General features: G+C 33.5%; 1 protein-coding gene across 1 annotated transcript in view; it reads left to right on the forward strand.

Moving 5' to 3' along the window:
* Positions 1 to 9,572: 9,572 nt before the first annotated feature.
* The window catches only part of LOC128546419 (uncharacterized), a 30,244-nt gene continuing 22,564 nt past the window's right edge, over positions 9,573 to 17,252 (forward strand). The window contains exon 1 of the mRNA XM_053516919.1: positions 9,573 to 9,588. Coding sequence (XP_053372894.1) covers positions 9,573 to 9,588 — 16 coding nt within the window. The remainder of the gene's footprint in view (positions 9,589 to 17,252) is intronic.

Below are 17,252 nucleotides of genomic sequence, written 5' to 3' on the forward strand. Positions count from 1 at the left end.
TGGGTTTTGTTTTTACATATTCCAGAACAGGGTTTTTCTCTGACCACCGTTTTTCCCCTTTTTAAGACAACAATCGCCTTTAAAACCGGTGCCAACTTTTGAAAGTTTTTTTGCACGTTGTTAAAAAGAATAGTTTAAAAAAACCCATAAAGTTGGGGACGCACTAGAGTGCCCCATCCCTCAGTAAAAACATTCATTGAAATCACGATGTTTTGTTTATGAGACTCGCTACCAAAATTTCGTCAGGCGACACCTTATTTTAAAGCAAGTTATGTCCTGAAATACAAAAGCCTTTCCCCTTTGTGATTTTAACACACCCTCCTAGATAAAAAAATCTTTGTAGAACATGAAACCTTTTAATTTTATTCTCGGAGTAAATTTCCATCTTGAAAAAGTTTTTCCACCTACGAATTATTTTCCCCGAAAATTCATATTGAGCTCCTTCCCAAAATATTTTTTTGAATTACATTTAAAGAATCACGATATAAATTTTTCAATCATCTGTATTTTTCTGGTCAGGGTCTTTATTTTCATATTAATGTTTCCTTAAATTGTCAAAATGCCGTTTTTACTAAGGATTCGAAACACCCAAAAAAATCGATAAAATACGATACAGCCGTTTCAAATACTACGACACCTGGCTATGGATACATAGGCTAACAGCTAAATGTTTAGTTTTTAATTTATCATGTTCCAAATTTTTTTTAAAATAAAGAAATGTTTTCAAAAACGTTCTTCCCCAAAAATCGGCACTCACAAAATCTCTACAAATCCTATAACCTTTATTTTTACTTTTAAACCTTAGATATTTGTTTTAAAAATTTCCCAATTTCTCTATTGAAAGAAAATGGTCGTGGGGCAGTCACCGGGGGTCCCCCGGGGTCCAGCATCTTTAAAAAAGGGTTTATGAACAAAAACTTTTTTGTAAAGTAGTTTTGATACCAGCAATTTTGTGGGCAAAACCGGGCGCGCTGCAAAACAATTGTTAGTTTTTACTTTTTTTTATTCTTTTTCCATTTTTAAATTGAAACTTTGTTCTTTTTGCAAATTCATCAAAATTTTGTTTAAGCAACTTTTTCAGCATGAATTGGACTTAAAACTGCAGATGGGAAAACACATTTTTAAGGGGCAGACACGGGGAAGGAAAACCCTTTTAAAGCCAAACCTTTTATATTTGATCCAGAATTATATGTAAACGAATTTTAAATTTTGGCTTTCCACAATAAACCTTTTACTGGGAAAAGGGAACAAAAAAAGAACTTTTTAATATTTTTTCGCTCTTTTTAAAATTTTGGGGTAAAATGTAAACCCCTTCACACGCGGAATACAATTAGCTTAAAAAAAGACCAACAAAAGTTGCGTACATACAATAAGTAAGCAAAAAACGAATTGCCTTGAAAGATGCGACCTTTTATACATCATTTTTTGATAAAAACGCAAAACAGATTTATAAATTTTTCTGCAAATAAAGGGGTTTTTGTTCTATAAAAAACAACACGTCTTGGGATTTTGAAACCTTTGGTCAGTTTGTTTTTGGCCTTTTACATTGCCAACCATATTAAAATGACCTAGCAACGTTTTCCGTTCAAAACCCAAGTTGACCGCCTATCTAAAATTACCTTTTTCCCAGAGATCGTAACGTATTATATTTACTTTTACCTCCGAATTTAAAAGAAAACATGGGGAAAATAAACTGAAATTGAAGGAATTTATGTTGTTTAAAAAGGAACACGACATTTCTTATTTCACAGAAATTGTGACAGCAGAGGGAAAGTAAATTATGCCCCTGATGGTCATGTGTTGAAAAAAAATTTTTTCCGTTGTTGAACTTTTCTTTTAAAGCACAACCTTTAATAATCCACCATTTTTCCAACCCCAGGAAAATTTGACTACAATTCCCTTGATGAGCAGACTGGAGTGCCCGGGGGATAAATGCGACGTTCCATCTGCACTGAAAGACAAAGAACTAGAAGGAAGATTTCTTCAAATATGGAACGAAAATGCGACCGGATACATCACTGAAAACCCGATTGCTTACCTTGGGAAAACAACTTGACTAACTGCTTGACAGAAAAGACATTCCATTAAAGGCTTCGTTTTAAAGATTTACTGAGCGGGGGCCGTTTCGTCGTCTTGTCTTTACTAAAAAAAAAAAAAGTGTTTTATTTTTTATAAAGTTTTATAAATTCAATTCAATTTCCCTTTTATTTATGAAGTATAAAGTCTCAACTTCCATGTTTTTTTTTATACGACAATTGACATTTTCTCCTAAGAAAAATTGGGAATAGAAAGTTGAAAATATTCTAGCAAGATCTGTTCTTGTGATTTCTCTAACTGTTTTGAAGAAAAAGCAAAACGGCCCAAAAATTTAAAATGTCTTTTTTTTGGGGCACTAGGACCACAAACAACAAAAAAAAACAACAATTTTGTATCATAATCTGAAAATTCCCCTTTAAAAAAACCAATTTAAAAGTTTTGTAAATGAAAGATGAAAACTACAACAACTGGATCGCTCCCAGAATTGAGCACATGTTTCAAATGTCAAAAAAAGAAAAAAATTTTGAAAGTCGTAAGCCATTTTCTCAATAAAACCAGTTTTTTCAAATTTTTTGTGCAAAACGGGTATGCAAAAAATTTTTAAGGGTGACTTAAAAAACAAGAAAGAGTCAAGGGCACAGTTTGACATCATTACTTGGGGATCAATTTTAAATTTAAATTAAAAAGTCTTGGGAAAAAGACAAATTTTTCCTATATAAATCCATAAAACAAGACCCCAGGGCGGGACCCTTTTAACCCCAGGCTAATTGAAAAATTTTTGGGAGAGGACTACAGAAATCATTTTTAAAACCCAAAAAACAAAAACCTAGGGCATGGTTTCAGCATTTGAAGATTTTTAAAGCATCCCATAAAAAACTTTGGGGCCCCCCTTTTCAACCCAAGGGGGCAATTTGAAAAAATTTTTGGGTTTAGGCCAAAACAATGTTTCAAAACCCAAATATCAAAGACTTAGGTTGTGGTTTTTGACCAGAAGATTTTAATTTTTTCCCCATAAAGTCTAAAAACTTTGGGAAACCCGGGGCGGGCTATAATTTTACCTTAGGGGGGGAATTTGAAAATTTTGTAAAGTAATTCAGAGTTAACTTCATGGTAAACATTAACAAAATTTTATAAGTAACAACTATTTTTCTCGAATACCCCATTCCCCCCCCCTCAATAAAACATAAACATTCATCATTTTAAAAACCGCGCGCGAATATAAACCATTGTTTTACATTTGTCAAGATTTACCTCTATTTCTCAGTTTGAAAAAATCTACATTTGATAGGATAAAAGCACACTCGCCGGGGAAACGTCCTTGCGGTTGGTCGTTTTTTACTGCTAGGTCTTGTCAATCCACAACCTTTTTTTTTTAAAAAAAGGGGTGATTGACCTCGTCTTTTTTCAGTAGATCGCAAATTCCCCACATTTATATAGAAACTGTGTGTTATTTGGGAAGAAAAAAATTTTGGTAGAAAAAAGAAGAAAATGATTATCAAATACATCGTAGTTGTGGGTAGGGATTAGAGATATTTTCCAGTTTTTAAGGCCCATGGGGAGTTTTAAAAAAGGGTTTTCCATAATTTTTTTCTGGACCTAATTTTTACCTAAATACTCATATTTAAATCCCCCTATAGATTATCAAGATTAAATTTTTTTTTCAAAGTTTCATTTCGATATGTTTATTTTAAAGTGGGCCTCAAAAGTCTTAAAATGCTTTCCTTTTAAATTTTGGGTTATGCCAAATTTTCCGACCTAAATATCATTAAAAGCCCTTTTGAAAAAAAAAAAATTTCATTAATAAATGGTCACAAAAGGCCTCCAAGTGTTAAAAGTTTTCCCCTTTTTTTGACAGGGGCTAGTTTTTGAACCCAGCAGATGACCCAATGTCGAACTGGTCCCCAAGGGTTTTATTTTGGGGAATATCCAGACCAATTACATTAAAATTGGACCAAATTGGACCTCACTTTAACAACCTTTTCCCTTTTATTTGACCGGGGACATATTTTTGACCCCGAACCCAAAACGAACTCGCCAAGAGCTATTGACATTTAGGGATCTTTTGACCAAGTTTTATTAAGATTTACAAAAATTACCTCTCAGGAAAAAATCAAAAGTTAACGAGGGTACTCTATAATAAATTTATATAATATGCCCGCCCCACAAAAACCCCTCTTTTTTAAAAAAAAATGAGTCATGTTATACATTTTTAATCTGCACTAATAAAAGTATAGGTTTGTTGTTTTTGTTGAGACACGGTAAACACAAAGCTCACTTTGGCACTACTTCTCAGGGGGAGGAATAAACCCCCATTTTTTTCTCTAATGGGACTTTTCTTTTTAAAAATGGGAAATTTTTCATTCGCAAATTATTTTCAGTAAAATAAGACAAGTTTCATGTTAAAGTCTGGTTTATGGGAAAAAAAAGAAAAAATAAAAACAAGCTTTTACGTGCACGGGTCATAAACATCACAAAGAATAGTATTTGATCTGCGCCGTTTCACTCCAAATCACCCCATTTACTGTCCAAACTTCACACCTTATTAATTGCAGTTTCGATAAAAAATTGGTTTCAATAGTTTTAAATTAAAAAATATAGTCCTTATGCACACATCTGCTTACGGTCTTTGAGGGGAACAATTGGACAAGTTTTTTCAAAATCACTTTAATGAACAAAAAATTATTCCTGCATGAAAAACTGACCAATTCACATTTGTCACTTTTAAAAAAAAAAAAAGGAAAATAATAAGATAAAATTTAAATACATATGCCGATTTTGGGAAATAAACATTTAATAGGTAGGCAAAACGTTGAAGAATTTCCCGCCAATATAAGAGGGCAAAAACCAAAAAAACGAACAAAAAGGGCCCCATATGATTGCTTTAACCACCCCCTTCAAACATTGGGGTTTCGGATTTTAAAAAAGAAAAAACGAAGAGCAAAAGGAAACGCCGATATTTTGTAAAAAGTCACTCAAAACAGGCATACACTTTTTAAACCCAAAACCCCTAGCACTTGTACAGAAATTAACAAGCATGCAAAAACCCAAAATAACACCGAAACTTTTTTTCTTTACGGGTTAAAAAACAAATTTTATTAATTTATAAAAGTTTTAAAGTATTTTACAAACTAATTTTTCTTTTTCCATGAAACAGTGGAATTTTCTGAAAGGGCACTCAGCAAGAAATAATACTTTTTGACGCCCACAGTGAAAAATTTTCTGGACAAAATCATCATTTACGGTTTTTTGCTATAATTCACCCCATCAAAAACACATTATATACGAACAAAAACAGTTTTGCTCCCAATAAAAGTAAAATACAACATTCAAAAAGCAAAAAACGCCACTAAAAAATGCCCGTTTTTTTCAGCTTTAGCTGGGGGAAGTTTATTTTTTGATCACTCGCAAGAGAAGAGGGGATACCTTTTATAGGGGGGGGATAATATTGGTAATTTTTGAAATGGCCCTCCTTTTAATTTTAAAACACGGGGTGGACGTAATTTTTTCATTTTCCTGCTTTTAGGCGAGAAAAATGCTGTTTGCAGTTTAAAAAGGGGTTATTTTTTTTACTTTTGACCAAAAAGGAAAAAATTTTTCATAGAAGTGTTTTTATGAAACAAAATTTCAAAAGATAACGCCACGTTTCCAATAATTTTTCTTTACCAGCTTGTCATGTTTTTTTTGTTTTTTTAAAAAAAATCGAAGGGACAGCGCCAGTTTTTTAAAGTGACAAAAAATCGTAGCCGTGCGTGAAAATTTTTCGTACAAAACGACACTTTACGGAAGTTTTTTGATTTGCCTTACATAAATTTTTTAAAAGAATTTAAGAGTTTAACTTCAAAAAAAACCCATTTCAAAAATATTTGGTACAAACAACATTTTTTGTTATGTTTTAACACGAAATTATGTTTTTTGATTCTTCTACCCAGAGCCCTCTTGAACTTTTTAATCCAATTAAAGAATGGCAAAAAAATATTTTAAAAAAAAAAATATAACCAGAAAAAATTTTTTTTAACACTTCTTTTTTTTAAAATTTTTTTTTTGGGAATAATATCATGATCCAAGATGCGGCGCCCATGGAAAAGATTCTTTGAAGATACCCTTTTATCCATTACCCTCAGTCAATTGAACATTTACCAAACGTCCTTCCCTTTAGAAGGGGCAATAAACACGACAAAAATTTAAAAAGGGATAACAAAAATTACCAATATCACAACTTTTAACAAAAAAAATAGATAAAGTTAAAAATCTCATGAAAAAAACAAATATTTTCAGTTTGGGAAAAACCTACATACAAAAAAATATATTTAAATTTCAAAGTAAATTTAAAAAGTTCAAAAAATTTAACACACAAAGACCATTCACCGAAACAGTTTTTGGGCTTTTTTATCAAAATAAGAAAAATCTTAGCGACGGGAAAAAACAAAAAAAAAACTTGTTAAAAATGAAACAAAGAGAAACGCAGACAGAGTGACTAAAAAAACAAAAAAATAAAAAAAAAGAAAAAAAAAAGTTATTAAGAAAAATATCTCAATAAATAATAAAAACAAAAATCGAAAAAATTTGAATAAAAAATTTAACTATTTTAGCAAAAATTTATACAACTAAACGCTTTTAAAAAGAATATTTTAAATTAAAGTGCACAGGATTTTTAAAGAAATCTGATTGATAAAAAAAGGGCTCCTGGACACCACAGTATAGTTTAAAAAGCTAAAAGTCAGCACCCCCCGAGATCTATATATAATACGCAGGTTCCGCTGTGTTTTAAAACACTTAACAACGGGGAAACACCTTCGCAGAAAGAAATCACGTTAACTACGGTGACATCAATGGTATAAAGAGCGCTACAATTTATCTATGTTTATATTAAAAGGGATATTTCATCGAAATAGTTTATGCCAAACCGATTTTAACACTATTTTTAACACTGGGGTCCTCGGGAAAATTTTTAAAAACCCTTTACTACGCCCATCGGCTAAAACAAACCCCTTCATAAATTATTTTTTTAAACAGCGAGTCATGAGAATGTGTGGCCCCTTTAAAGATTTCACTTTTGGGCACAAAGTCTTCTTTGGAAACTAAAAAATTTACGCATCTTTGGGTATTTGGGGTTCTTTTTTAAGACAATAGATCCACATTTCCAGTCAGGGATATAATATTATGTGTCATTTATTTATTATGAAACAAGCGCATATGTATTTATAGCCAAACATTCTTATTTTAACATAGAAGAAGCATTTATAAAGATGTTCTATTCAGTAGGACATGTGACCTTTTCAGAGAAAACATTAAGTATGTATATAGAAAGCAAAACCACAGATATTCGATAATACTTGTAGCTGAAAAAATATAACATTTTTGAAATGATAAAACTTTCTACATTGTAGATTTTTATTAAAACTTCTTATCAACGTTTGGAATTAATGATATATAAATTGGAATATATGGCCAATTTAAATGTATATTTCTATGTGCTTTTTTCAAATGTTATGAAATATACGACTAAATTCATGTCAGATTTTAAAACATAATTGGAATCATTTCATTTGTCAACATCTTTACATTTACACTGTTACATAAAAAGTGACAATTACAATTATTATACACATGAACACCAGTAATTCATACATAGATTTTTGATCATATATTACGGGTCTAGGCTATATTTTATGTTATTCAGAACAAGGAAGTTACTTTACAACTTTCGGTAATAAAATTGTGCAGAACTAGTGCTTAAAATTGTTCATTTGCACGGGTGGTAAACGCGCAATCCAATTCCTGCTGGGAATACGCTTAAAATGGGTTGCGCAACGTCCGGTACTGGTGTTGCGCGTAAAAAAAGACAAAATTGAGGTATGTTAAGTTATGATTTTGGTTAATATGAGACAAGAATAGATTTCCTCGAAAAAAGCAAAATGCTATTCGACACAAATATGATAATACATCATATATGTAAAATATCTGGTTTGTAATTTATGATTCGGCTCTATTATCACAAAAACTCAGGCGACACGAAACGTGAAAAAAGTATGAAATCAACAACAATAGAAGTTTCTGACCTCATATGCCTAATCTGAGGACATCTGATGCTATTTATGATAACTCAACTATTATAAAGTAACAAATATCAAAATTATTTGCTTCAAATCCTGCTTACGGGGATATAATTGACAAAAATTCATCGGGAATGGGGTTGCGCACCGGGAATGGAGTTGCTCTATACATCATAGTGTATATAATGTATAGGCGCAACTCCATTCCCGGGGCGCAACCCCATTCCCGATTATCTTTTGCCAATCTTTCCCCCCCAAAGCAACATTTCATTCAAGTGTATGTAATATTCATGACTGTTTTACACGTGTTTGATCATTAGAAGCGTCACATTTCCAGAAAGAAGGCACAAGAGTTAGAAAATTTTCATTTTTCATAATTCAATGTTTTTTTGACAGTTCGAGCCAGCAGAGTTTTCGTGATAACAGTGCTGATTCTTAATTTAATAAGTTGGTATTTCACACATATGATCTTTATTCATTTTTGTGTCGAATAGCATTTTGCTTTTTTCGAAAACACTCGTAAATATGTCATTATTTACAAAAACAAAAACCCACCTACCTCGATTTTGTATATATTAATGCGCAACACCAGCACCGGAAGTCGCGCAACCCATTTTTAGCGTATTCCCAGTGGGAATTGGATTGCGCGTTTACCACCCGTGATTTGCATATACCCATACCTTTTAACTGAATTAAAGGCACTTATTTATAAAAAAAATTGCAATTTTACAACGGTACCCAAGCATTGTCTTGTAATTGAAAATGTGTCTAAAACTTATAATTGATTAGCAATGGATTGAACTAGTTAGGACTACGTCAATAAAAATGAATAAAACAACAACCAAATAAATAATGAATAGAATGAAATTTAATACATGTTTATTTTAAAATCACGTTCACATTCTTTTCGGTCACTTTTTGAAAAGGCCGAGAAGGTCAATAAAACGGGAACAATAAAACAATTAGTCATATTTCAAATGTGTTTTTACTAAAAAAGTAATCACATAAGATATAAAAATATATATACATGCTTTTACCAATTTTTGCCTTGATGTTTTTTTTTTTAAATTTCCTTATATGGAACTTCTCTGGTCAAATAATGCTCCACGGAACTTTATTAAAGACTTGCACATGGCATATCGTCATGCAACATTTGTCACAACCTGAATTTGCTGCTTTTAGCTCCCGCTAGTTGTCACAGGGTATTTGTTCATTTCAAGGACAAACTACCGCAGACTCCATCTGTAGTAAATGCCATACAAACATACATAAGTATATAAACAGACAGACAGGCAGACACAAAGACAGATACACAGACTGACAGACAAACGACACACAACACGAAACCCAATGTATGGATAAAATATAGAGAGAGCATTTAATACACTGGCCTTATTCTCAACTGATCACGAAACTCAAGCCTACGTGCTATTTACATTTTCTTTTGGAAATAGAACTCAAAATGGCCAATGAAGGGTCGAAATGGCCAAGGAACACCGTAAGTTGGGGTTGAAATGTATCGGGGTGGAATTTACGGTCTCTAGAAATGTCTTTCAAGCGTTTGCGCAAGTCAAACCGGAAGACGAAATTACGATATAAAAATATCGTGTTTTCGCGTTTTCGCTATAAAAATATCGTGTTTTCGCGTTTTCGCCTTTGTGCGAAAACGCGAAAACACGATACTTTCACACGAAAACACGAAGCAAAAATATCGCGTTTTCGCGCTATCAATATCGTGTTTTCGCGTTTTCGCCCTACTTACCACGAAGGCGAAAACACGAAAAGACGATGGCAAATCGAGGGCGAAAATGCGAAAATACGATATTAAGAGCGCGAAAACGCGATATTTTTTGTTTCGTGTTTTCGCTTTATAGCTTCGTGTTTTCGTGTGAAAGTATCACGTTTTCGCGTAAAAATATCGCGTTTTCGCGATTTCGCCCCTAGGACGACAACGCGAAACTGCGATGGCCCCAACGGAACACCGTACGAAAACACGTTGCAAAAAAAATGTCGCGTTTTCGCGCTACCAATATCGTGTTTTCGCGTTTTCGCCCTGCTTACCACGATGGCAGATCGAGGGCGAAAACGCGAAAACACGATATTAACAGCGCGAAAACGCGATATTTCTGTTTCGTGTTTTCGCGTTATAGCATCGTGTTTTCGTGTCAAAGTATTGCGTTTTCGCGTCAAAATATCATCGTTTCGCGATTTCGCCCTTAGGACGACAACGCGAAACTGCGATGGCTCCAACGGAACACCGTAAGCTACAGTTATCATATTTCTATCAACTCTTATTCTTATGATCTTTAAATTATCCGAGGCTTTAGATTAAAGCTATCTTCAATTGTTAAGCAATGAGATTTTTCACATTCAGAGCGGTAAATTTTGTGTTTAAACCAACTGAGGAGAATGTGTAACAAACCGGATGTGTTTGTGTATAGACAAAATGTGGAATTGTGAGTTTCAACAAAACAGGGAGTTAGTGTAAAGACTAAATGAGGTACAAGTGTATAACTAAACGGGTGCGTGTGTAAAGTTGAAACGAGGAACTAGCTATTAAAATGGTGTATGCGGAAGCTCCTGTTACATATCATATATACGAGAAAAGAAATCGAGGGACTTAATTTAATTTGATGGGTTTATGCCATTTTAAACAGTATTTCAGTTATGTCAGGTGGGCAGTTTACCCAACAATCGTTCCTGGAAAGATCAAGTACTAGTACTCAAGCAGTTATCTTTCTTACATAAAGAGACCTGGTCGGTAGCAAGGATTGAACCCATGTCCCTTAATCAGTGAGAGATTAGAGTGATTTTAAGTCAGCGATTCTAACCACCCGAAAACAGAGGCGGTTAGACAATAGAGTAAGTTCTATATTCTGTATTAGGTACATGTAGCACGTCAATCATTCGACATTCAATCAAAATTGTCTATGTCAAATGTTAACATTAAAATAACTGTTTATGACAAGACATAGAGCAATCGAAGAACAAACCAAACTCATGATGCAGGGACATAACAAAGCACAAAACAGTATCTGGTTTTATCAGCTGTGTGCTTAAATCACTTTTCATTGCCTACAGCAACTTTTGAACTTCGATATTAAGTAATATTGTATGTTTTAGTTCCTTCTTTATGTTTTAACTAAAAAATTTATAAAGGCATTCACAAATCTCAGGGGCGGATACAGGATTTGGTGTAAGGGGGCGCAAAATATTTGTAGTAGTGCAACTAGGAGGGTCCGTGGGCATGCCCCCACCCCCTCCCTCCCCCCACCGGAAAATTTTGAAAACAATAGATCCATCTGGTGCATTCTTGGCGTTCTGAGGTATTTTATTTTGGTATTGAAAAAGGACAGGTTTTATGATAAAATCAACCCAAATAACATGCTACTTATAGTCCATGTTTTAATGACTCGTCAGACTTATTCTTGCTTAAGTATCTCAGAATGGAATTTCTAAGCCCGATTTCTGAGGATTTTTATGGGGAGGGGTTACTAAGGGCTATTAACGTAAAATGGTAAAGAGCTTTATAGGAGTTCATGCAAACTTAGTCGGATTTTTATTGTGCGAGCGTAGCGAGCGAAAAAAATGTATTGTTTTCACCCAGACAAAAGACAAAATGCCTATGCGAGCATAGCAAGCGAGAAAAAGTGCATATTTTATATTTTTACCCAGAACAAAAGATAAATTACCTATGCAAGCGTAGTGAGTGAGGAAAAATGCCCCAACCCCTGGATCCGCCCTTGAACTTGTGCAAAGCAGACAATTTATTTTTCCTTCGATTCTACTCGTTCAAAAGACAGAATTAACAATCAAACATATTAGTGGTTCCTATAAAAACCATTCGGATTAACGACATCATGCATACAACAAAAACACAGACAACTTATTTGGATAATCTCCCAATCGGCGATTGTATTCAGTATATTTTTCAGTTGCTGTGTTCGTACATTTGAACTGTGTATTATTATATATACATTGTACATATTATCATGATTTAAACTATAGTACCGTTTGCTATTTAATAATGATAAGTTTCAAAAAGATAAGGCATTACAAATTGGTAAAAATGACGTTCCCAGAGTAGGATATCAACTCATGACTTATGCTTAACGAAAACAATAGTAGTAGGTAATTAATTTGAATAAAATAGAACTGAGGCAAACACATGACTCTAAATCAGGAAGAATGACAGAAACAAAGCACTTATTTTTATTTGCGCTTTTCTCTCCGATAATAGGTTAATGAAAACTTGATTTTCGTAGAAAAAAGAATTTTGCGCTTATTTAAATGCAAAGTAAAATTTTAGGTTCGATATGTGGAAACAGGCATTAAAAATCGGGGAATCTTAATTCAAACGCCGCAATGATACGCAGTCCCTGACTTTTGCATGAAAATCGTTATTTCTTGCCCGGGTAAATAGCAATCAATATTAAAAAAAAGACTTAAACAAAGTTTACAGCATTTCCAGTCATAGTTATCTTGTTTCCAAACTATTTTGCCATATAAAGGTTTTGTTTTTATCTCTTTTTTTTTTAGAAAACCAGGCTTCAGTAAAACGTTGACTTTACATAGTTAATCTTTCAGAATTTGTGAGGGTCGTGTGTTCGAATCCCACACTCGGAAAGTCTTTTTCCCAATTTTGTGACGATTTTTCCTTTAGAAACTGAACATGATTTAATTGCAAACAAAGTATCTGGAGTTTCGATCACGAAAATGTATATAAAGTAAAACATTACAAAGGTAGGAGAATGAAAACTGAAGCAACCGCTGAATTTACCGCAAAGTTTATCAGTACTCTTTCAAAACAAAGTACATGCAGAAACGGAATGCTCGTGTACAAATCATTCTGATCAAGGAAGATTAAAATGAAATCAGTCGTAGGTATTTTAAATTCATGATATTGTTGTTTTGATCTAAACGTTTATATCGTAAGTATTTTTATGATTATTATATATTTGTGTTTCCCTCAATGCTATTAACACCAGTAAATCATATGTATGCCACTGTCAAAACTAAAGATAAATGTACTTGCACCCATAATAAATACTGCGTTAATTTGTCATCGAATAGGGAAATGTCTTATTTTGTGTCGGTCAGTTACATGAATGAAGTATGAAATAATAATAATATATGTAACAATGAATAATGTCGTTATGTATTTGAAAGCTTTATATTCAATAAAATCCTTCAATGGCAATAAAATTTCTCTGTTTTCAAGTTTCAATCAAACGATTAGTACATGTATAATAAATTGTGAATTCATACGATGTATTACATATTGTATTTTCTAATACCTTGGGAAATCATCTGTAGAATACTGTGATTGTTTCTATTTCATCAGCACTGTCATTTCAAACATGATAAATCAATGATCTCAGCAAACTGAAACTTTCGTTTTTTTGTAACAACTTAATAACTTTTATTATGCTAAAAGCGACAGTTTATAAAGATAAGACGCTTATTAAAATATAGCAAATTCATGACATAAGTTTTAAAATAGTGTGCTTCAGGTAGCAGAATCTGGGGACAATTTTTTCTGGTGTGTAGCATCATCTAGTGAGGTGGAGGACTAATGATTTCAGGCACATAAATGTCGTTTATCAAATAGTCACGGAGAACATACGCCCGGCCCGAGGATCGAACTCGCGACCCCGAGATCCGTAGATCAACGCTCTTACCTACTGAGCTAATATAAGCGGGCGGGCTCATATTATATGTTGATACAGGAGTATTGCATGTAGTAAATAATACGTTGATTCCATGCCAATGTTTTGCATTAGATATCTAGTTACAAGCGAATTTGCTTTTCTAAGACGTATTTCATAGAATTCCTATTCGAATCTTTACATGTACATTTATAAAAACGCTCGTGAAACACATGAAACACTAATTTACAGTTAATAGCTGTCACGTTGTTAAATTAAAATCTGTCAGACATTTTAAGCATACTCTCATTGTTTATCTAAAGACATGTCCTACACGTTAGGGAACGGTCATAACAATATCCAAAGCGAATAAAACTTGTTTGAAAGTTTATGTTAGAAAAAGTCAATCTTTTCAGTAATGCTCGTGTTCTGCTTTGTATTGTTATACTCTGGTTGTGTTTCCACAAATATACTTTTCCATTTTATTTTGTGTGTTTGGTTAAATAAATGTCAACAGATTTGCAAACTTAACATTCTTTGTGAGATAAAGCAGATTTATTTTTTTGCCCCTGGTGTCGAAGACCTATGATACATATACATGTATAACGTTTTTATCTTCCGTTCATCTGTCATTTTTCATTTGCACTCCTTCTACAGTTTTCTTGCATTGCAAATGAACCTTCGATACATGGTTGGATATTTTTCGTTAGATACAGACCTTTTTTAGACTCGAAAAATTACCAACTACATCTATATATTGCGTACACAACACTTTTTGAATTAGTGTTTCCGATCAATTCTAATGAAACGAAGTATACATCAACAACAACATAAAGTAAAAATCAGCAATTTATAGAGATTTGTCCTGTCTTTCGTTCTTGAGTGTTGGCCTTTTTTGGACACGCATGTACACTGTGTATTCTTCTTCCACAGTTTTGATCCATTTCGAATGAAATTTGGTATATATCATCCATATGAAGTGGACATGAGTATATTTTCAGGACTGGTATGGTGGATTATATTAGTTATGCTCCTTCTTTGGACTTACTTGTGCACTCAACACCTCCTACAAATTATATTAAATTTAGATGGCATAATGAATACTTCAACAGCTAGAAGACACGGACATATTGTTTGCAGGTTCATGTCTGGTTATTTTTTATGATTCTCCTTAGCCTTTTTAGAACTGCATTTTCAGGCTGCATGTGGTATACAATATTGACATTATTCCTGGTACTTTCGTGAGTTGACCTATAACTGTGTCAACTAGCCAATCTTTTGTAAAACATATATTTAAATACAGATGTCATGAAAATGATATATAAGAATGTTTCTTTTTTTATTTGGTTTAACATCAAACGGACACAATTATAGGTCATATGGCGTCTTTTGAGCATTTAATGCCCTCCGGGCTTTATTTCATGAATAGGCGGGCACCCGGGTAGAACCACCGGCCGTCCTAAATTCAGCTGGATGGCTTCCTGACAACCACATCGCTGGTGGGCCTTGAAGCAGAGGAAAAATGACGGGGCCTAGTGGTAGAGCGCCAACTCCGAGTGCGGAAAATCATGGGTTCGCTTCCCGGCCGAGTCATACCAAAGACGTGAAAAGTGGTATTAAAAGCTTCCTTGCTTGGCGCTCAGCATTAAGACGATAGTTCTAGGTCTGGTCAGCTTTGTGTCAATATAATGTGACTGGGTTGGTTATCATGTCATATGTTTACGGCGTGATGTTCCAGTAAGGCATAACTATAAAGTTTGGCATTGTGCTCAGTGCAACAAGTAGACACCCACCGTCGTGTAAGTAACTAAAATTGGTAAAAAGACGCTAAACTGGAACACGCTTATACACACACACACGCGCGCACACGCTCACCCACCATACTCGTTTCTGATGAAATAGTGTTGCAGTCATGCAAAACATATCCCTTATTTTCACATAGATATTGAGGATTTATGTAATGAGCACATGTATTAGAAACACAATTTTAATACCGATTGTGTATTGCAATAACGCTAAACTATCTCAGCCTTGACGTGTCCTTAAGTTACAGTAGACAGATGAATGTCCCTAATGCTGATCAAAGGATCCAGAGATCTTATCGATTAATAAATATCAGTGAAAATCCGTAGGCGTACAGAACAGATAATTGGATTAGTGGCTTAGGAATATATTGCAAAACTGAGTAGTAATGGCTTCAGGTATTAATAAGTTAATGGCTGATCCTTTTGGTGATAGAGTAGAATTAATTGCACACAATATGTATATTAAACAGTCCTTAAATAAGCAGATACAATTGTGTATTGGCGGACTAAACAGACAGAGTTCAGAAAGAGAGGAAATCAGGACAGAAAGCACGTGCCTGCTACAGAGCCAGCCCATATGAACACCTTACGCTGCATGAAGCTTTGACGTCAGAGAAGGAGGCAGAGCAGCCTACAACACTTTCAGAGAGAATTTTGACATGCTTAGAGATTTATTATGTAACATGAACTTTTGTTGAATCTGTCTATTGGATTTCATGTCATTAGTTACGCAACATAAGCTACAAAGAAACCACACAGTTTGTTGTGTATCCGACGGATTTGAACGTTACACAACAATGATAATAGTTTCACTCTTTCCTGTCCTATAACTTTTACAAGTTTGTTGCGCAGTCATATTACGTAAACCTTGAGTAAATGTATTTGCAGTTGCACCAAAGACAAAAAAATGGATAGATTGCGTTTCTGACCACCAGCTTGAATTAATTCTAAACCTGACCTAGTTTTTAAAAACAGTGATCTTATCGTCGAATAAATTTGTTTTTCTGATGTATAGCAATTATACAATAACTGTATAAATAATAGTTTCACGTTGGTGTTAATGTGTTGTTATGCAGTAATTGTTCAAGCATTAAAGTTGATAAATCACCATGAGAAGGAAAATCAATATTCAAGTAATTAAAAATAAACATAGCAACATTGGAAATGTCAGATATAATGAAGGCCTCACATGCACATTAATTATTATTTCCAAACAGTAGGACAGAATTATCACGGATACTGTGACAAAGAAATAAAATGGAAACGGACTGCTTAAAAATTATTTTAGCACTGGCTTTCTGGGGTAATTACTTACTACATAATTTTCTATTACTCTCAATATTATCTATATCATAATAAATATCACTATTAAATTAAGTTATATTAATCGTCATTATTGTTTTTATTATAATTATAAATTATTTTTATTGTTGTTGTTAGTAGTAGTAGTACTGTCGTTGTTATTAGTATCGTCATATATATGAAATTAAAAATCAGAGTTTAATGTAAAGGTGGGGAAAATAACTATTTGATCAATAATATAATACTCGTCTTGGTACAAAATAATCAGCAAAAAGCAAGACTGTATTAAGCGTCTAGTAACAAAAGATCATGATACATAGATATCGTTTAGATCATAAAGTAATAGATACCGTGAGATGAAAAGGTCTGCTTGGATTTTACAGACCTTTGTTGCAGTTTGAAATCAG

This window comes from Mercenaria mercenaria, chromosome 10, assembly GCF_021730395.1.
Source record: "Mercenaria mercenaria strain notata chromosome 10, MADL_Memer_1, whole genome shotgun sequence".
NCBI lineage: Eukaryota > Metazoa > Mollusca > Bivalvia > Venerida > Veneridae > Mercenaria > Mercenaria mercenaria.